Genomic DNA, 22,304 nt, shown 5'->3' with positions numbered 1-22,304 from the left:
AGACCAGTAAACTAATTTACAATGCATCCGAGAGACCAGTAAACCAATTCCCAGTGCATCCAAGAGACCAGAAAACAAATTCCTTTTACTGGGTGACTTTTTACAGGAGATTAAAATTTGGCATTATGCCTTGTCCACATTATATCAGTTGATTTGCACCTCTTTTTTGGCCGCCACACTAGAGCTATACTGTATTTAGTATGAATTTTCATTTCATGTCTTCTGAATGGCGTAATTTCAGGAGTTATATTCAGGAGTTAAATTAGCTCATGTTTTGCTAATGACATCAGTCTTCATCAACTAATCAACTAAATTCTGTTGTTGTGGCTTGTGAGTAATCTGACTTTTTTTTTTTATTGTTTGCTTTTATTTTGCAGGTGATCTCGCAGCTCTGGGTAATATGAACCATCTCCAGGGCTTAGTGGGTACTAGCCCACTTCTTTTGCCCCAGGTTCAGGCTTCTGCTCTGGGCATGCCCCTGCCACCAGGGCAGGGTTCCCTCAACCCACTAGCCTGTATCCTCAGCAGCCTACAGGTAGGTTCAGCAGATCCAATCACAGCACTGTGTGCAGCTGATTCTTGCAGAAACCATGACATCACTTCCTGTGAGATGATTACAGTGGGCTCATTAACATGATTTCTGTTTGCATCATTTTCATATTGTTATCGGGCATTACTGCTTGTGTCCAGTGCAATGTGTTTATCATAAAGGGCTAAAATACATTTCATATTATTCTATATGCTTGTTCAGGCAGTTCAAATGAACTGTTTCACTGATTTCTGTGGTGTATTGTAACTTATTCGATTAACATTTAAATGGGTCTGTGGATCTGTTTCATACTCACAGTAATGCATTCTTTGATTTCCATGATTGGATTTGTTGATGCCTTTAGATATTACCTAGCTAAAGCATCACACAGTCACTCGTCTCTTGTCAGAGAGTCTCCTCATGAGTCTCTAGCCAGTTCTTATATTCACCACCCAAAAAAGGCAGCCAGTACACGATGAAGTATGAACTTACCATAAACTCAAACTCTTCAGCCAGCCAATACACGGTAAAGTATAAACTTACCATAAACTTAAACTCTTCAGCTAGCCAATACGCAGTAAAGTATAAACTTACCATAAACTTTAACTCTTAAACCAGAGTTTAACTTAGTGTTTTAATGGAGTATTTAGAATTGGTTGTTGGACCTCAGATGACTATTAAATAGCAGCATTTAATCATGATGCCGTAACCTTCTCATTTATAGCTGACTGTTGGTCCTACTCTAAGTGTGGGAGAAAAGCCACTTGACCTGAACGAAACAACCACCTCAGCTTCACAGGAGGACCTCCCTGTCACTCAGCTCTCTCAGGAACTCCTGCCAAACTCTGGGCTCATGCAAGCCACAGAGCCTCCTCAGCAGGAGGCTTCAGATGAACCTCTGTTTGACCCCTATGCCTCGTTTATGGACACCATCTACACCTCCTTTCTCCAAGTCAGTGGTAAGGGGTCTGAGGGTTTGGCTGGGGGCCAGCCTGCAGCAGGGGGCATGTCTGGCCCTCTCTCATACTCAGGTGACCTAACATCCCTGGTGCCCCAGCCCAGCGCTCCTCCCTCCCTCGCTCCTCCCTCCCTTAGTCCGCGACGAGCCTGCTCTGTACACAACCCGAATCCATCACATCTGAGTATAGAGGCAGCCCAGTCCCCTGCCCGTGGAACTCCCAAACTTAGAGAAGATGCGACCTCCACCCCACCACCCAGTAAACCTGGGGACTCAGAGGGATGTGGAGATGTGCCATTAGCATTCTCTTTTATGGAGGAAGCGAAGACAGACATGCGTTGTGTGTATAGTAATGGGGTAGCCCTGGAGCTGTTACCTGGGACTGAGGAAAATGAGGAGGACAAGGAACCTGGACTCCATCCACAGAGATTACCCCCCAGGGCGAAGGTCGAAAATGAAGGAGCAGATGGCAGCACCGATAATACAGACATGGACCAAGAGAGGGTGTGTGTATGTGTGCACATATATATTTGTATGTGAATTTTAATGCATTACAGTGTATTTGCATTTGGTTCTTATTGGTCTCATAACATGCTACTCTTGTGTTCTGTTACACAGTGTTTTCTGTGTTATATTTCCCAGCATCCAGCACCTTCAAGATTCCAATGGGAAAATTTTTCACTTCTGTTTCAGGTACCTGGTACAAGAGGAGGAGTCCGCAGAGGCAGAAAGCGAAAACAAATGTAAGTGTAATGGCAGAATGGGGAATCAAATGGTCAGCTTTCATTATTTTCAGTTATATTCATTCTCTCCCTTTCCTCATGATAGACTTGAGAAAGGCCCAGGTGACATGGACAGCTTCATAGAGGAGCCAGCAGCCACAGTGAGGCCAACATCCTACACATCTCTCACAAGAACACAAAAATTCATAAGCATAGCAAATCACTGCACAACCTGTCTTCCCAGAGTAGATGTACAGAATCATCAACAGAGTAAATACTAATAAATTAACACAACACTAACTGCATGCTTTTTGACACACAACCTTTTTCCCATGCTCATTGTGTGACTGCAGAGGATCACAATGTCACATTAAAATGAGCAGTGCTGCCTTTCCCTAACAAAGACACACAAACATGGCACCACTGCCGTAATACATGGTGACTGATAGCTAATGGTTTACCTTATTCACAGTCCAGTTTGTATCTCGGTTTTTGGGCCATCGTTCAACTTGTAAAACGGTTCGGGTTTAAAGGAAATTTAACCAACTTAGAGCTGAAGTTTTTCTTCCTTTTTGAACATTTAGTAGATTTAACAAAATAAGAACAAATTTATACAATCAACAGCAAAGTTATAAGTTTGGTATAAAATTGTTAGACCCCTACTGATAAGAAAGTTCCAAGATTGATGCTTTAACATGACTGCTTTAGTTCTTCCACTTCTGCTTACTTATATGTTTTCAGCAGTTTGACACCTGGGCTATGCTGCTAAACTAGCAACACAATGTAACACTTATCATAATCTGAGTTCAGATGTAACTCTTAGGGGCTGTTTATCTCCAATGAAACACGATGCGTTAAGACAGTCCTAATGCATGAACTCAATTTGCTAATGCAATACAATAGAACAGTGGTATGGTTAACATTGCAGACATAATTAGTAAAAACATGTAATGTTTCTGTTAAACATTCCCAGCCACTGTTTCCTTTGAACCACGTTAGTTCATGGCTGGGCAGCATCTGTCCACATGGACATACTTGAGTATGCACTAGGTTAATCAAAGACATCGCCTGATTGTGCAAAGAGTATAAAATTTACACTCAACTTGGCCTTAAGCACAAAATCACTTTGTTACGCCCAGCTGGTGGAACTTACCTCAGGAGCAGTTTAAGAAATACAAAGAGTATATTGTATGAAAATGTAGATATGAGTAAGGAAAAAAGAACCCAAGGATACTTGATAAACTGTATTTATACAGTAACAATCTTAGACATTTTTCCAGTCTCCCCTCTTTTGGCGGTAACCTATTAATTTCTTATCTGTTCCAGATAGCACTGCCAAAGCCTATGAGGTCTACGAGAGGCAAGAGGAGACGGGTGGTTAGATAACTTTTTTTTTTACCGTTGACTGACCAATTTGAAACCCCTTATTCTACTGTATCATTATACCACCAACACCAGCACTATCATCACAATGGCACATCAGTGCTAACCACTGGGCTACTGGCAGTACTGCAATACATTAACATTAGCTCCCTCTTCATCTAGTCCACTCATTCTTTGTATATCAACTTTTTTTGTAGTGCTGAAGGGGTGTAGGATGGCCATCGGCTCAACATTCTCTCGTCTTCTTCCGTAATGCAGAACATAGCCGTATATTCACAGTAGAGTCATGCATGTGTGGTTTTGTTACTTATGGAAAACTTGAATAGCCAGTGTTTTTTTTCTCCCCCTAATCCAGCTGTAACTCTATCCACTTTATGTGGTTGCTGAGCTCCCCATAGATTTGTATAACCCTATGGCTCCCCCCTTTGGCCAGACTGTTATTCTACACACTGATAATTGCACAGCCAGCAGTGCACAGCAAAATTCATTCAGTTTATTCTGATAAGTTGAAAGTCAGTCAATTAACTGCAGATTTCAGAGTAACATAAAGAGCCAGTAAATGAAATATCTTTCCTTGATAAATATTGAGGTAAAAACAAACAGCCCTTGGTAGGCACAATAATGATGTAAAGTGATTATCTGGATTTAATCAGCCTCCGTCCACATTTTGATTGATCAGTTCACTGGACGCAGTGCCAGACTTAACTAAAGTTTCAATTATCATTCTGCACATCACATCAAGGGGCACCCTCTTCATGGATGGAAATCAGCCACTGCATCCACCTTGTGTCTGACACAAAATTTGCAGGATACGCTGATGTATTTTTTGTTTTTTTTTCTTGAGGGTTACAGAGAGCCAGAGAGAGCTGGATGCTCTCCAGTACAGGGGGTATGACTTTATATCGTCATCCTCACATTTACAAAGCTGATCTGAGCTCAGTGATCACATGTATCCGTTAATAGTCCCCATTACGAACTAGCTGTCATCTGAGGCTAGGCACATGTTACTGACTATTTAAATGATTAAGTAATAATGAGGCAGATTATGCAATTGTACTATTGAAATATTGTGTAAATATGTACAGTTTTAGTATTTTTATTTTGTAAACTTTTTAGGAAAAAAATATCAATTTGTAAAGTATTTGTTCCTCAAAACTCCATTCTTTTGCCATATTTACATTTGATTTGTAAAGAGAATACCTTTAAAACTGTGAACAGTAGCATTTTTATGGAGTTGCTTTTTTTGTTTTAATTTAACTGATTAAAATGTTAACCATATCCTGTGGCCTTTTCTTCTTTGAGATGGTTTTGACACCACAGTACAAGTTAAGTCTGTTTGAAGAATTTTCAATATATTTTCCAAGACCACAGCTAAAGAGTACAAGCAAGTATAGTCAAATGACAAAGCAGAACCTATATCATTCATGACACATCAACAGTTTCAGTAAATGACCATGAAAATGCTTTAAGGTAAACACATCTGTACACACAACCTTTCATGACTGACTGCTGAAATCAAAGGACAATGGCACGTCTCTGTCAGGCATTTGTAAGGAAATTGCCCATCATACAAAACCACTGACAATTTGCATTTAAACAGACTTGTGCATCCTTGTCTAGGATTTACATTTGACAACAATAATAACTCAATTCAAACCGATGCTAAAAAACTGGTCCAGTGGGATAAACATATCGAAACTGCATTTATCTGAAAAACTACCATTAGAGGGAACTAAAGTGGCTACTGTATGGAGTTTTAAGTTTTCACTGATCTATTACTCCTCTCAAAAGCTTGCTGAACATGAAAAGCATAGAAATGCTAGTTAACAGAGTTCTGTTGTGCAGGAACATTTGGTCTCTTAAACTTCTCAGTTTTTTATTTTCTTTCCAACATTCTACTTTGTGAAGATAAGAAGGAGAAAATGTGAAACAAAATGCAAGACAGAGAAGGAGGAATATAAATCCTCATTATTATTTCACCCTATTTCTTGCCAGTTAAAAATAATTTATTTGGAGAGTTTCTTAATCCTCTGGTCGAGAGCCGTAAAGTTCTCCTCCACAGCCAGTAAGTTCTCCTTCATGGTCTGCTGGACCTGAGGAGGCAGAAAGAAGGGTGACGTGGACACAGAGGAAAAGTCAGAGCTGTGCACTTCACATGAACTGAAGAATACTTAGAAAAGACACAGCAGTCAAAGCTTAGGGAGCAGCGAGTGTCTCCACACTCAGTACGCTGCTGACAGCTAAAGAGAAGCTATGGCTACCAGAGGATGCATGCACTAGTCCTTACCCTGGTCACACTGCACAGAGGCTGTGCTGCAGTGAGGACTTAGAAAAGTACATAATTTAACACAATAGTGCAGGAACTGGCTATTTCAAACTGGACAAAAAGTAGTTGAAAATAAACACTTAAAACAAACAAACAAAAAACAAGAGGTCTCTATAGAATAAATGGACTGTTTGACTCTTTTGTGGTCATTCGCACAATGGTTATCACATAACACACAAACACACCTGTGTCAGCAGTGTGTTACTATCCTTCAGCGAGTTGTTGATCATTTGCTGTGTAGTGTCAAGGTGGGTCAGTAGCTGGCCAAACTGCATGGCTGTTGGACAACAAAAACTGATCACAAAAACTACACTACCATCAGTACCATCTGTCAAGAGAACCAAAATTGCTGTAATAATAGGGGACAGACGTGCTAAGCTGTACATATGTGGACAGCTACCTTGCTCATGCAGTTCTTTCACAGCAGTCAGTCGCTGCACCACTTGAGGGAGAGACGTTGCCATGGCGTCCCATTTCTGCACAATGTCATACAGTTGTGAGACCTGTAAAATAAACACAATGTTACCAAAGAGACATGACTACAATTTTACCCACTATGTGCAAATTACCAAAAAAAAAACCCTCTGAAGGAGTTGACTGGCATTATTTTGTTTTCTCACAGTCTCTTTTGGGTTTGGGAGAAATTTCATTTACTGGATCTTCCTGATGTACAGTCACTAATGGCATCACCAAATCAGCTGCCTCTTTGAGCAGAGGCCCTCAGCGGGCTGTCTACTCTGTCTGTGCTTGCTGGTCTAACCCTGGAACTACCTGCTGCTGATGATGTTTGTGTCTGGACCAGTAAATTGAGCCCCATCCCCCCTTTCCTCCACAGAGTCACTTGATAAATATTCAGACTAAAGTATGAACTGATGTGTGAAGTTGTCCTCTGGCCTCTTACTGACTGAATTTAATGAAGTGTTCAATGCCAGTATGGACCCAAAATATCCATGATGTCTCCAATCTCTGAAATTTTCTTCAGCAAAGCTTCCTTCCTTGATAAGGAAGGACTTTTTCAGTAATTTTATGTTTAAGTCAAGAACTCTTACTAAGAAAACTGTAGTCAAAGTTGGCATTTTTGGCAACATCATGAATTTATACTACTGTGAACAAAGCAGAGTGGCATCTCCTTACTTAATCTGTGAGGGTGGGGGACCACAAAAAGATTTGTAGTTACAGCTAAGTGAAATGGGGAGATGGTGACTTGGCTGTGCTGTCATGGTGAATGATGTCAGTGACAGAAACATTTTCCCCATCCAACAGGATCATCTCTTTCACTCTCATGTCTCCTGAACTGATGAGAACTGTGTGATATCTGGCAACCAAACAGGCAGAATGCACAACATGGAGAGAGCCTCAAGTGTGCCACCATGAACTGCTATCTCAGTATAGTGGAATTTCACCACAAATATGTAACACTCCTGTTTAGCTCACCCTAATCGCCATGACCTGCCCCTTTCTACAGCCCACTCACTTTTATATGTTTTGCTCACTCCTAGAGCATTGTTAACTTCTGTAGTATGGTTACAGTGCATTTGATATGGGTCATTCCATACAAACTCACCTAGGACCTCCAGACAATGTCATGGATTTTCTTGAAAAAAAAAAAATTCATGTGAAAACCTCGATTGAATTCATGGTACCTTGCAAAATCCTAAAGCTCTACTCCAAATACTTTTTTAGTTATGATTTTTTTAAGTTTGGCCCTCAGAGTTAAATTTCATCCTTTGTGCCATTCTTCATAATCCTCAACAATTGCTTATTTTTCACTGGATTGGGTTGAAATTTGTACTGAACAGCCAAGAAACCCCAAGGATAATTTGCAACATGTATTCATGTAAATAGTTGTTGCTGAATGTCAGTAAGCAAATTAATAAAAATAAATTACCCAAACGAAGAGTCTTGCAACCAAATTTTGATTCTGTGTAGTATTAATATAGTTACAGCTAGAAGTTATTTGGTCCTGCATAAAAAATTGAGCGGCACAGATCTTGCTAAACATAGCTTTGGAGCTGAAAAACCCACTTTTTAAGATATTTTGATCATATATTTTCCCAAGGAGGAGTATTTTAATTTCCTTGAAACTTTTTTATGGGAAAGTGTTAATATTCATTGCAGACATATAAAAAAATTGCAAATGTTATATTACTCCATCATTTAATAATTTTTTGAATATAGCTCATTTTTCATACCTTTTCACTGGCTGTAATATTACATTCGGTGGTTTTATTTCATGGGAAGATATTTTTACTATGTTGACTTCAAGGTTTTCTATCTCTGTGTGACACCTATTGAGCCTGTTTTACATTGGGTTCAGGAAATTTGCAAGTTACAGCTCGTAATGGCTTGGCTTGTTTCATATTAGATGATGTCATCGGGGGTGGGGGTGGGGGCACAGGAATTTAATCGAGTTTTTCACATGAATTTTGTCAAGAAAATCCATGACATGAGCTGGAGGGCCTAGGTGAGTTTGTATGGAATGACCCATATGCAAAACCTTTGAAAACCACAATAAAGCATTAATCATGAAAAGGCAGAATACCTTGTTTTGGGTTTCCGCATCCTCAATGGCAGATTTATGCTTTGCGATTTCATTCATCTTGCCCAGCACACTCTGGAATAGATCAGTCAGAACAAACATGCCATTACATGTCACCATATTACTGCAGCACAGATACACAGACACTACACTACTGCAGCAAAGACACACAGACACTACACTACTACAGCACAGACACACAGACACTACACTACTGCAGCACAGACACACAGACACTACACTACTACAGCACAGACACTACACTACTGCAACAAACATACACAGACACTACACTACTGCAGCATAGACACACAGACACTACACTACTGCAGCACAGACACTACACTACTGCATCACAGACACTACACTACTGCATCACAGACACCCAGACACTACACCACTGCTAGACAGACACAAAGACACTACACTACTGCAGCACAGACACTACATTACTGCAACACAGGCACAACATTACTGCAACACAGACACAAAGACACTACACTACTGCAGCAAAAATAAATTGACACTACAATACTGCAGCAAGGACACACAGACACTACACTACTGCAGCAAAGACACACAGACACTACACTACTGCTACACAGGCACACAGATACTACATTGCTGCAGCAAAGGTACACACACATTACACTACTACAACAAAGACACACAGACACTGCACTACTGCTACACAGACTAGGGTTTGCATGGATTCGACTTTTTCAGTTAGGAAAGCAATGTTTTAGTCAAGCCTGACGTTGCCTTACACATAAAAGAATGATCCCAGTCTCTTCCACACAGTGAGGCATACAGCTTAATAATTAAACACTGGTATCATATCGGTACTTGGTATCGGCCAATAACCAAGGCACAGGTATCGGTATCAGTATCGGTATCGGGACTGAAAAAGTCAGATAGGTGCATTCCTACTGTCTACTGTCACGCTCTGCACTGTGTAACTGAGCTTTAGTGCTCTGTTGAACACGCATTGGCTGTAATGTCTGGTAAGCATTCATCCTTCTTATGTGTCAGGCATGTGAGGGCTGCACAGTAATCTCCTTTCCTTCATGCAGAAACCACTGGACACTAACAAATCCAACACAATAATAAAGGGATGGTGTTGGGGATGGTCTAAAATATTTTAAAACCATTAACCACAAATATGAATGTACCATTTTGTCTCCAAATATCATTGTGTATACCTGCAGCCTGGCTTCAACTTGGTCCAGTGTTGAACCATCTAAAGCACTGACCCGGGCCTGCAGCAGTTCCAAGGTGTCCTGTGAAGGCACAAAAAGACAGAAGACAGATTAAAGGCAGATAACTGTCTACTACCACAGTCTAAAAGCTGACTATTATGGGAACATTGAGACGGGAGGGGAGGGCCATACCATGAGACTGGTGCCCTGGAGCCCGGCACTCAGAGGACCCTGTGGGATTACACACAGGGAAGAAACATTTATTTTTTTTATTCCGTTAGAGCATTTGGGACATGACAAATGGAGTAGAGATCTGTGTTACAGTACCTGTTTCTCAGAGCCTGAACCCACTGCTGTCTCCAACTCAGCCAAACGCTTCTCCAACTCTGCTATCTGTTTAAACATATTCACCTTTAGATACAACTGGCTTGATGACAGCTCATAAAACCGCAAATTATTTAACAAATCCTCACTCGTTTCCATTGCACAAACGCAGAAATTAAATGAAAATGATGAGCTCACTTTGTCCTAATGCAGATATGTTTCTTTTTCTCCTTCATACACAAAGTCAAGCACTCGGAGTGTGTCAACTACATGAATACCTTTATACAGACCCTGACAGACCTTCACTGCCCTGGTTTGTGACAGTATCATAGTAGGAGTTTGCATTTTCTCTACCAGGAGTGGAGGTGTTTCTAAAACTCATTAGTCATACTGAAAAGTCCTTAAAACCTATTCTCATCAGAGGCACCGTGAGCACTCCTGACAAGGGATGGTCATAGTTAAACATTTAGAACAACACAATGTAAGACATTTAGCAGTAACTCTGTAATCTCACATCACATCTGGGCTGCCATTACATATTGACGGCAGAGCAAAGCACCCACACACATATAACACTACCCCACCCAAATACAACACTACCCCACGCAGATACAACACTGCCCCAAGCATACACAACACTGCCCCACGCAGATACAAAACTACTCCTATAGATACAGCACTACCCCACGCAGATACAACACTTTCCCAAGCAGACACAACACTGCCCCACGCAGATACAAAACCATCCTACAGATACAACACTACCCCACACAGACAAAACACTGTGCCATGCAGATATGTCATTACTCCACGCAGACACAACACTGCCCCACGGAGATACAAGACTACTTCTACAGATACAACACTACCCCTACAGGTACAGCACTACCACCTACATGTACAACACTGGCCCACACAGTACATCACACCGGTATAACACTTCCCTACAGAAGGAAGACTATAGGCGCTTTCGCACCGGAGGAACTTTTCCATAGTTCTTAGAACTGTTGGAGAAAGTACCCCTTTTTCGTGTGTTCGTACCGCAGGAACTTAGAACGATCATAGTTCTTAGAACGCTGTTTTGAGGGGCTTTTTTAGCTCCTACTTCAGGGTAGGTACTTTCGCAGCCCAATAGGAACCTTGTGACGTAGGTGTACAGTTATTGGTCCAGACGCAGGTATACGATGACTGCAACCGGCATTTTTAAAGATCCGTGCAAAATACAAAGTCTTAGAACATTTAGTTTTTTTTTTTAGTTATATTCGTGTCTAAAATGTCTGGAATTGTAGGAGGGGAGACATGGTTTTTATGTTTTATTTTACCAGTATTTTATATCCCCCAACAATGACCATTTCTGCAACGTCCAATGTATATTTGTACATTGAAGAGATAGCGTACACTCCGCTTCGGTAGGTGCTTGTGTGTCCGCTTGTGTGGCTGTGACCCGCATTTTAACTTAAAATAAGAATGTGTTTATCCAGCTTATGATTTGAGGACTGCGGCGGGGAAAAAGGAAAAAAAACAAAAAAAAACAAAACACGATGACGCTTGCTGCGAGCAAGCGTCAGGCACAAGCGCTATGCTAGCACCCGAAAAGTACTATGCCCATCGAGTCATTCACTGCTACTTTGGTGGTAAATGCATAAATACAGGGGGACATCTTTTTCCATTGGACTGGGTCTATCACCATACAGTTTTATTTTCATTAATGAGAAGGCAGTTATATGTTATCTAATGTGCACTCAATATTTCTGCCATTCAAATTCAATAAAACTGGTTTTGTGTATACTGTAGTCTACTTTGTCGATTTCTTTTGCCGCAGTAATTGCATTTTTTCCCTTTTGGAGGTATTTAAAAGGTCATTAAATTTGTACTTAAAAATGTGCAGCTATCCATGGTTAGTCGTAAACAACAGCTCTTAGCTGCTATACCGTCGGCCGGCTTACATCACTTCAGCGTTCCTACTGGCGGTGCGAATGCAAACAGAAAAAGGCCCTAGAACGTATGTAGTTCTAGGGGAAACTGCCCAGGTGGTAGTTCCGATCAAATGAGACCCTAGAACGGTTCGGTCCGAAAGCGCCTTATGGAGACCAAAGCCCCTCCCTGAAATGACAATAAGCTAATTCTGACAGAGAACACAGACAAGTCAATGTGTGGTTTCCTAATTTAAAACATTTTAAGTCTTTCCATGTCACTGGTTGAAGTTTTCTGTCTATTTTCTGTTGGTAACGTTGTGATGACAGGATTCTGGCCAGCCCACCATGGATCTGACGTTACCTTAGCCAGCTCGCAGAATCTCTCTTGTTCTGGTCGACTGTGGAGTTCATAGAGGACCACTCCATCTGGGCCCTTAGCTCCTGTGGCTTTACTGTCTCCTCCCATAGTGTTACGACTACCCTTTGTTACCTCTAACTGGGTCAACAACCGTCTACATGAGAGAGAGAGAGAGGGAGAGAGAGAGCCAAAAGGGGGGGGGGGGGGGGAGAGGGCTGCACAATTATGACAAAAGAACAATTGTTTTAACTGATATTGTGATCAGGATTACAAAAAATAAAACTTGTACATGTTCTGTGATTTTAATTAAAAATACAATTTAATTAGTATGACTCTTCCTTTACCACTGTTTTCAGTAAGACAGCTTTATCCCTTATCCATCCCTCTTGATTTAGTCTTTGCTATGAACTCTATTCTACTTTCGTCACCCCTCCTTTTCCCCCCTTGATATTTCTTTCTCTCTTTCTCTCCCTTCTCTGAAATGCTCCAATCTCACTTCGCGAGTGCTCCATCTGGGTCAGCCAGGTTGATCTGTGCTCCTGGACCCAGCAGTGTGTCCAGGTGGGCTGCGACCAGCTGCTGCTTCAGCTGTGCTGCCTGCTGAGCCAGCATCACGGGTGTAAACTTCTCCTCTGTGCTGCTCTCCTTAGTAATGGCCTACAGGAGTACACAAACATAGGCTTTCTTTAAATTATTTATATCAGACAGTGTGTAAATGCAATATGTTTCTTTTTTTTCATCAAAAGCTTCTAAAATTTAAGATAAGGTATCTTGTACAAGCTTTCAATTCAGAGCAACGGGCTGCTGGCATTCTGGTTCTGCTCAGATCAGAGTAGTGGATCACATTCTCTCATAATTGTAGATTTTGCGGATAAGATTCTTCTTTTTTAAGAATTTTGCTCTGTGTTTAGATCTGTTCTCTAAACTGCTCACCGTGTTTAGATCTGTTCTCAAAGCTCAGCCATCACACTGGCCTACGGGAAGATAAAAACCATGGCAGAATAGTGAGTCTAACTAATTGCTGGCCTGATCAGGGCAGTGCTCTGACAAGCCGCTTACATACGTATTTGTTAATATTATAATAACATGGACTTTCATGACTGTCCTGTGGCAGTTTTCCAGTGTCATTCATGAAACACTTTGTTATGCAATTCATCAAAAGGCCTACCACTCCCATACCTCCAAACTAAATAATCTACCACCTCATACCTCCAGATTAAATAATCTACCTCCCCATACCTCCATCTGAGTGGACTGACAAGATTAAAGAACAAACCAAACCAAACTGACAAGATTAAAGAACAAACCCAAGACCATGTGACATCAGAAAAGAAAACACCAGAATGTCTGCAGACTACAAGATGGCATTTGAAGAAACCATGTTAAGAATTTTCATTTCCACTGGAAAAAATCAGTAACCATGAGTAGAGCAGGATTCTGCAGTGAATATAAATTTTGTGTTGTTTACACTAACTGCCCTAACAAAGCAGACACAACCACTTCATTCCTCAGAGGGACTACCAACCCCAGACTCAGTGCAGTGCAGTGCAGGCTCAGTGTCCAGTGGCCATATGTCATTTGTACTCAACTGCACTTCTGAGTATTACTCTCATTACACTGGCAGATTTGTGTGGTTGGTTGTAAGTTGCCATATTTCAAACAAACGTTCACCTTCACTCGTATTACATCTCATGCAAGATGAGAAAACTGATTACCATGGGAGAAGGAATTAAGTGCCTTCAAGAACTTTACAGCAAATGTACATAAGCAGGTCATGGTAATGTGGTTTTTAGTACGTAAGCTAACCTGAACCAGCTAGCTATATTATTAGTCATCCGGTGAGAGCTGTATCTCTTCTTCTGATTCTAAAATATGAGTCTTTTTATTTTATAACTTCAACCAGCCACATCTCACTTGAATGAGAAAGCGTATCCGAACTTTTGACTGGTACTGTACAAACTGTATATATATATATATATATATGTGTGTGTGTGTGTGTGTGTGTATGTGTGTGTTTAAACTTTTATTACTTATGTACGTTATTGGGTAATGAGAGACAGTGTGTGAGGAGGTAAGTGAGGTGTCTGACCTGTATGTTTTCCACCTCCTGACTCAACTCCTGAATTTCATTGACCAGCCGCTGATACTTCTGCTGTGGAGTCTCCTTCAGTCCACAGCCCTCTGCCAGCTAACAGTGATAAAGAGGTTTCTTAAAGAATAATCATAATCATATGCTGAAATCAATTAAATCACACTGCAATGACATTACTGAAAATCAGATCGAGAGGAAAGCATGGTGTAGAAGCAGAGACATAAACATGCATTGAATACATCGTGCCATAACATCCACAACATTATTTCACAAACACTGTTAAAACATCTGGACAGCAGGCTGTGCACTCCAGGCCGGTGTGATCAATACTCACAATCTCGTACTCTCCAGACTCATAGCCCACCCGTCTGCTCCTACTGATTCGGTCTGAGAAGTCTACAAAAGGCAGACAAGCCATGTCAATTACAAACCTTTCAAACAGGGGTCCATTAGAACATGAGCACACCCCCAAGAAAAAAATGACAGTTAAAACCATTATTAAAGCCATTTTCACACATGCACTGCAACCCTAAAATAATCTAGCCTCGAACCAGAGGAGCTGTATGTGTGAACGCAAATGTCCGAATCCGTCGGATTGGACCCTAAACAGACTTTATTCTTTATTCAGCCCCCTAGTACATAGTCCGTTGTATGTTCAACTGAGTCCATGTGCGAATAGGGCGGATTATAGTCTGGAGAACGCACAGTGAGCGAGTGGGGCTAGTTGATGCCGTTTCTAACACGCGACTGGTGCGAAACCGGAAGAATACAAGCATCTGAGGGTGAAGAAAAAGGGTAATTTATACAAAGACACTGGCGAAAATGTCTAACTGGAGAGACAACGAGAATCGGGGACTTCTGACGGTAAGGGCTGACGCTGAAATCATCAGATAAAAGTCGATAGCCTCGTGCACCATTTTCGCTGTGCTGTAAACTAAACACTGTGATTTTCGCAGCGTACTTTTTGCGTCATGTCCTGCCTCCTGCACGCTCTACCCAGGTACCACCCCTTGCCTTAACCAAACGGAGTATGGAGTAGGTGAGAAGGTGATGACACTACCGACAGTCTCCTGTTGTGTGCTACATGTGTGAAAGGGCAACTTCGGACAAAATGCGAACCTGACTCTGTGGACATAGTCCAGAATGCATATGAGAAACGGCTTAAGTAACATACTGATTAAAGGCAAGAGTAGTTTCTAAAGCTACTGATTCTAAGTGTGTGGAATTATAGAGTAGAGCAATTCTTTGAGGTGACAAACATTATCAGCCTTCTTATGCACATTTTTTGTTAAATAAATGCAATAGTGTCAATTCCAACTAAGCAGTGTCACGTCTGCCACCTGGGGCTTGGCATGTCAGGGGGAGTGGGATGCTCAGACTAGCCCACCTTTCACCATCAGGAAGTAATTACTGTTGATCTGTCAAATTAACCAGGATGATTGTTTCAATACTTTTGTTTGGTAGGGCTTTGATTTTTTGCAGGTATGATCTCACACCCTCCATTACCCAGGCTACAAAACAGACCACAGGGTGGCACACACAAACCAGAGAGTGGTGTGAAAATAACTGTGTTCTTCTCTAATCCTGTTAGGGTCTCCAACCAACATGCAGCATGAACCTTGAGTGTGTACACAAAAGAGACAAGGAGTGCATGCACAAATGGCTCCGTTTATTGTTGAATCAAGGCAAAGTTAAAGACATAACATCTTATCTAACATCATAATATTGTAACTTTACCTGTGTCCAATAGGAGTACATACCAAGGCCTCTGGTGCTGACATGTTTGTCCTTGAACTTGTCGTATGCTGCATTGGGATTAACCACAATGCGTTCCACGCTGTCACTGCATAACTCCTCCTGTTTCAGTTGAAAGGACAATGTTACTCAAAAAATGCAACAGAAATACAATATCACAGAGAAAACACTACAGAAAAACAGGCTGGAATCATTGTGATTCATAACCTTCTGCCATGAAAAAAAATTGTGATGATCAACCACAGAATGGTCATGCATGCATTTACTAGTCAACCTTCCAAGCTATGAAACAAATGCATCTTCCCACACAAACGTAATGCATGTTACCACAGTGTGACACAGGGACAGTACAGTAGGAAGCTTCAGCACAATTCAGTTTTAATGCTGATGTTACAAACAGAGACACAGAAACACACCAACTACCCATGTTCCTCTCCTCACATCCTAGCCTTACAACATGTTAAAACTTAATAATGTCAGTGTGTCTGCTTACATTAAACTAGAGTCTTATTCTCATACTATTATCAGTGTGATTGGTTATCACATTAAACTATAAACAACCTCAGATAATCTACATAAAAATCATCATATAAAGGTGAGCAGTTCTCTACATACGCCTAATAACACATTAGGTTATGATTTTTTAAGTGGTAATGGATGATTAGTAACTATCTGTAGGACTGTTCAGACAGAGGTAATCAGACTTTGTGAAATCATTAGCACCTCCTCATAAAAGAACATGTCAGTGGGAGAGACACTGTATGTGGCAAAGTCCCTGCCAGGTGTGGTTCGTTTCAAAAGGCAAAAACCAAGGCTATTGTCTGCCATGTATATTCAGCACATAGGCTGACACAGGCTGTGCTCTTTAATTCTGTGGAAGCTTTATGGACCATTAGCACCATTAAGAAGACAAAAACAGCCACTCAAACTACAGGCACTTAATCAAGGAGGGCGGGGCTTCAGGTGTTGGGGGCAATTAAGGAGGATCTTACCAGTTCCTTGGGTTTCCAGACACAGTTAGAGGAAAACAAGAGCAAAAAGTGCAAAAGAAAAGGAGAAAGAAAAAAATAGAGAGAGAAAGAGAGCGACAGAGAGAGAGAAAAAGAGAGAGAGAGAGAAGGGGAGAGAGAGGGAGAGAGAGAGAGATATTAATGTGGTTATTGGTTATCACGTGGCATGCACGACTGGAGCTGGCAGACAAGAAGACAGAGTAAGTGGTTGTGAGTCCCATCCCAACAGAGACACTCATTCATGGCTTGGCCTTCTCTCCCTTTCCCCTCTCTCTTAAGGCGTAAACCAGACTGGGGCTTATCATAAACAAGAGCTTGAAAAAGCCCTTTGTGAAGTGAAGTATCTGAGATTAGAGGGAAAGGGGCATGAGCAGGGTTCAAGCTGTGGGCCCATGCACAGGCTGTGTATGGCTGACAGAAGGCTTGGCCCAGTTCACAGCTCAGGCTGAAGAGGAGAGCAGCAGGAAAGAGAAGCTGAATATAAATACTTGATATATGATTAAGACCATATTTTACTCTACTCTGAGCACTAGGAAAAAATGATCTATATTGAAAAATGTGGAGAGAAGATGAGAGAAGGATCTGAAACTTCATGTTTGTCTGTGGCTGTGTGAATATGTCCATCTCCTTCTCAGTGAAGCAGCAGAGTTTGGTTAAGCATTAAAGAACCGAATTAGCTCCAGATTAGTGTTACAGGAGACTGTCTCCAACACACACACACACACACACACACACACACAAACACACACACACATCGAGCTTCTCTATTTAGTGTAGATTTCACAACTAGAAAAGGGCCATATAACTCTGTCATTGAGAAATGCCCATCATTTCATCAGATTTTAGCAGAAGTTTGTAAGAGAGAGAAATACATGAAGTACATGAATTCAGAAATGCAAAATTTCAATGAAATCAAACAGAGACATCATTATTCCATTATTCACTCCGATCTGCCCCGAAAGAGAGTTAGAGAAACCAAAAACAGAATCCCAACCCATGCAATGAATTAACCAATATCTTTAGAGAAAGAGAACTTCTTACTTGTACAAACTAGTATCCGAGGGATCAAAACAGAGAGAATGGGTGTGTTACGGAGTTAGACATTAGTATTAGTAAACATCAATCAGTTACACAGCAAACACTGTCACCATCAAACTATCATCGACTCACTCTCTTAACACTATGAGTCAATCATTTCTGCATGAGACTCATGGTTATGTAAAACCTTCAAATAAAAAAAAAAGTACGGTAAAATATGTAGGATGATTAAATTAAATAAGTACATAAAAATTACACATTCTGATTAGTATACTAAATGGTAATTACACATTACTGACACTCCGGGCATTATAGGATACTGCCTTTAGCATTACCTTTATCACTGCATTATCATTACATTTACCATTACATTATCATTACATTAACCATTATATTGCCATTACATTTACATTATTATTACATTACAGGTTTTAAGATTCTCTTATTGACATATAAAATTTCCCATGGGCTTGCACCGGCCTATCTATCCAACTTAATTACACCCTCGCACCCCGCACTCTCAAGACTCTGGACCATTAGTAGTTCCAAGAGTTAAAAAGAAGTCTGCTGGCTACCGAGCCTTTTCCTACCGCTCTCCCTTCCTCTGGAATACGAATACAAATACAAATACAAATACTTTATTAATCCCAAGGGAAACTGGAATGCCACAACAGAAATGTGGGAATGGTCTTCCTACAGAAATTAGGGAAGCAAACTCTCTTCATACCTTTACGACTAAACCAAAGACTTATCTATTTTCTCTAACTTATGGATAATATAATTTGGTTTAACTTTGTTGTGGACATGCAAAGCCCTCTGACTATAAACAGTGATACTGGGCTCTAAATAAACTTGTATTATTATTATTATTATTATTAGAATTATTATTATCATTACAGTTACATTTACTATTAAGTTATGATTACATTATCAGTACATTTACTATGGCGTTACCATTACCTCTGTCATCACAATTACATTACCATTACATTATCATTACCTTTACTATTACAATATCATCACCATTACACTATCTTTACCTTCACTATTAGATTATCATTACATTGCCATTGCATTACCATTACATTACCATTACCTTTATCATTACATTACCATCAACTTTATCAGTATTTTTCTAGCCTCTCAATTAGTTTCCAGTCGCATAGGTTTCGAATCTCTAGGTTTAAAGTGTTTTGGATTGAGGATCTTAAATATGTTTCCTGCTATTTGGGTGTGTGAAAGGCGTAACAGGCTCGCTGACTTTATTGACTTTGTGCTTTGTCTTGTGTTTCTTTTTTTTTGCAGGTAAACAAAATTCCTTTTCTCCTCTACTGAACTATTGGAGTATACATTCATTTTAATTGAGATTAGCACTGTTTTTAGTATGTGGTTCACATTATTCATTGTCCAGAAGAAATGCAAGACCAATAATAAAATGTTTGGGCATAAGGGCCATTCTTTTGATCTGTCATTCTCGGCACTGCTAACAGTCACCCTAATGTATTTCCAAGCTAACAGTCACCCTAATGTATTTCCAAGGGTTGACAGAAACGTATGCAATTATCCAGGCTGAGTAAATCCAGAGCTCTTGTGAACAGGAAGAGATCTGCAGCTCTCCAATCAAGGGAGGGATTTTTTTCCTTGCAAATGAATCGTTTTTCTGCGGTCCACTAGAGAGTATCATTCACCTGATCTCCAATGGAGGCTTAAATAGTTTCAACTTTTTGAGTACAAAGCATTACTTTCACACACTCAATATCACTTCAGTTCAGAGGGTCTGACCTAAAGTCAGGACTTTACTGATCACAGACAGGGACTGCGGAAAAGACAGTGTCTTTAAGTTGAAGATAAGTCTGTGGACCACAGCTATCAAGCCGTAACAGTAAAGAATACTACTGCTTGCTCCGAGTTTGATTTGGTCACTGCAGTTCAAGTGTGAAAGTAAGATGAGACCTGAACAAAATCTACTCACCGACTCAAACTGTGCTTGGTCGTCCTCGGGTAAGTCACTGGTCTCGTACACATCAGGTTCATTGGAGGCCTGAGGAAAGTCATACCAACACGATCATCTGAATGACACTTAACTATCACAAAAACATATAACAGATTACATATATAAACATCTGTTTATAAAACGGCCTTCACATCTGCAAATGTTTCCATTCCTGTTTTAAAGAGGGTTTGAAAATGGAAAATAGAAACAAAGTACAGAGATGAAAAGGCATTTTACTAGACCATAATTAAAAACAGAAACAAAACCTTCATTCATATTCATGGACAAAAATGTGAAGTTAAAAATAAGGTAACCACTTAAGCAAGCTCTCTGGCCAGTGCAATCTAGCCTTGGAAGTGAATGAGGAGAATTCACTAACACAGCTGACTATTTTGTTTTAAGGTTGTTGAAGTTTGTTCTGTATTCAATTAATTTTGTTGTAGAAAAAATTTAGGGTAATATGTGAATTTCACCGGCAACAATATTGACTATGCTGTTATAAGTGCAAGCATTGCTAGCTATGGCCAAACAGATAACTTGGTTTGAATGCAACAAATTTGGTTTGATACATTCTATGACTGTCATTTGAACTGTGATATGATTAACATTATGCTAACATCTTGCAGGTTTAATCTCTTTGTCCCTGGTTGTTTGTTTATGTGTGAATGTGAGACATGAACAGCACCTATTCAGTAGGGTGCCTTCAATGGGCTAGCCTACATCAATCAAAATTTAATAAGCCAAGGTATAGGAAAGTTTTGTGTTTCCCAAGCAAAGTAAAATTTATATGAAAATCCTCATTCATTTTTGTTAATTTTGGTTTGGTAATGTAGTGTGGCATCAATTTAGAAAATCTCTTTCATTTCCTACTGTTGGTACAGTTACACAACATTTAGCGTGTCAGGAACATTGATAGAGCAAGATGATACAACTTTTTGATCCATACATTGAACGGACATCTGCCTTCCACAGTATTTTTAAGGGCCATGGTATACATATATCAAATTAAATCACAGCCTTCTGTGGTTCAGTAATTGCACGGGGCCATATCATGATTTCGAGTTCGATTCAATTATCTGTGCTTAGCTATAGTGCTTAATCTATCAGCTATACAGTTTTCAGACATAGAGTAAATGTTTTCAGCTCGATTTCTCTTACTATTTCGAAATACAATTGTAAAGGTTACAATTTCAAAGAGAAACTCTGGGGTGATTTCAGTATTGGGCAGGAAAAAGTGAAAAGAATAAAAAAAATCACTTTAGGCAGTTTAGGAACATTGTTACAGTTAGAGTGGAAGAAAAATGTAAAAATACTGATTCTTCACAGACCAAATCGATATGGAAATAATTTTGTTTTCCAGCTGTGGTTCTAACGACTACTAGAAGAAGACACATTCCCATCCTGCATCCTATGAGAATGAAGGAGAGCAGTACTGACATGATAAAAGGTCACTGAGAAAAGAGCTAGTTAAGGATGTCTTTGTTATGCATTTGACAGTTCGAAAACAGTTTCTGTGTCACTTTTCCAATTAAGCATCCAATTATGCATGTTTCAATTAAGCTTTGCAAAAAATTGTGACTAATTTTGTATGCATCGAAAACATTTTGTTTCTAGATCTCTAACCTGACCGTAAAAAAGGTTATTCCTTTTTTAATGAATTCATTTTTCTTTTAATAAAACTGCTGTTGTGCAGTTGTGTCGGAGGTTTTAGAGCAGTTAAATGAACACAAGTGATTTGAAAACATGACACCAATTACGATTCTCACACCGGTATACCGCTGTAAAACCATACGCCTGTATACAAAACCAACTTTATCAAAAGCTGATCCACCGTTTGCTTTTTTGGCTATCTCACCGAGATTTATTAATGCACCAGGTCTATTCAGAATGTACTTGTGCGTGCCGGTTACGCGCAATAAGCCAACGCCCTGTACGGAGCAGCTGATGTCAGTGTGGGCTGTCTGCCAAGCTGGCTGTTTTGAGGGGGCCGCTGGCACTCACATACAGCGATGTTTCATTAACTGTACAATGCATATATTCTTTCTCTCACCTACCACTTGACTAAAAGTAATGTTGACCTCACTGTTCGCACAAATGTAATTCACAGTACAGGGTCATTCACAGTAGGGACAATCACAAATATCCCAACACCAGGTTACCAA

The 22,304-nt window shown here is 40.2% G+C and overlaps 2 protein-coding genes across 5 annotated transcripts in view; one reads left to right on the top strand and one right to left on the bottom strand.

Moving 5' to 3' along the window:
- mbd6 (methyl-CpG binding domain protein 6) overlaps positions 1 to 4,870 on the top strand; it is a 16,094-nt gene extending 11,224 nt beyond the window's left edge. Inside the window, exons 9-13 of the mRNA XM_030776409.1 lie at positions 378 to 535; positions 1,254 to 1,991; positions 2,181 to 2,230; positions 2,316 to 2,370; positions 3,536 to 4,870. Coding sequence (XP_030632269.1) covers positions 378 to 535; positions 1,254 to 1,991; positions 2,181 to 2,230; positions 2,316 to 2,370; positions 3,536 to 3,595 — 1,061 coding nt within the window. The 3' untranslated portion in view covers positions 3,596 to 4,870. The remainder of the gene's footprint in view (positions 1 to 377; positions 536 to 1,253; positions 1,992 to 2,180; positions 2,231 to 2,315; positions 2,371 to 3,535) is intronic.
- Positions 4,847 to 22,304, bottom strand: part of dctn2 (dynactin 2 (p50)) — a 17,982-nt gene continuing 524 nt past the window's right edge. Inside the window, exons 2-16 of one of the 4 annotated variants that reach the window (XM_030776413.1) lie at positions 20,122 to 20,190; positions 18,153 to 18,161; positions 17,094 to 17,099; positions 16,107 to 16,203; positions 14,681 to 14,742; positions 14,344 to 14,442; positions 12,751 to 12,911; positions 12,258 to 12,408; positions 9,984 to 10,049; positions 9,849 to 9,887; positions 9,660 to 9,737; positions 8,461 to 8,532; positions 6,319 to 6,421; positions 6,104 to 6,195; positions 4,847 to 5,685 (exon numbers count right to left, since the gene is read on the bottom strand). In XM_030776413.1, coding sequence (XP_030632273.1) covers positions 5,599 to 5,685; positions 6,104 to 6,195; positions 6,319 to 6,421; positions 8,461 to 8,532; positions 9,660 to 9,737; positions 9,849 to 9,887; positions 9,984 to 10,049; positions 12,258 to 12,408; positions 12,751 to 12,911; positions 14,344 to 14,442; positions 14,681 to 14,742; positions 16,107 to 16,203; positions 17,094 to 17,099; positions 18,153 to 18,161; positions 20,122 to 20,190 — 1,191 coding nt within the window. In that variant the 3' untranslated portion in view covers positions 4,847 to 5,598. Of the gene's footprint in view, positions 5,686 to 6,103; positions 6,196 to 6,318; positions 6,422 to 8,460; positions 8,533 to 9,659; positions 9,738 to 9,848; positions 9,888 to 9,983; positions 10,050 to 12,257; positions 12,409 to 12,750; positions 12,912 to 14,343; positions 14,443 to 14,680; positions 14,743 to 16,106; positions 16,204 to 17,093; positions 17,100 to 18,152; positions 18,162 to 19,891; positions 19,901 to 20,121; positions 20,191 to 22,304 lie in introns of all 4 variants that reach the window. The other 3 variants (XM_030776411.1, XM_030776412.1, XM_030776410.1) reach the window with 3 other exon arrangements.

The sequence above is a fragment of the Chanos chanos genome, chromosome 6 (assembly GCF_902362185.1).
Source record: "Chanos chanos chromosome 6, fChaCha1.1, whole genome shotgun sequence".
NCBI lineage: Eukaryota > Metazoa > Chordata > Actinopteri > Gonorynchiformes > Chanidae > Chanos > Chanos chanos.
Note: the sequence above shows the minus strand (reverse complement) of the source record. Positions and strands in the feature narration are given on the sequence as shown.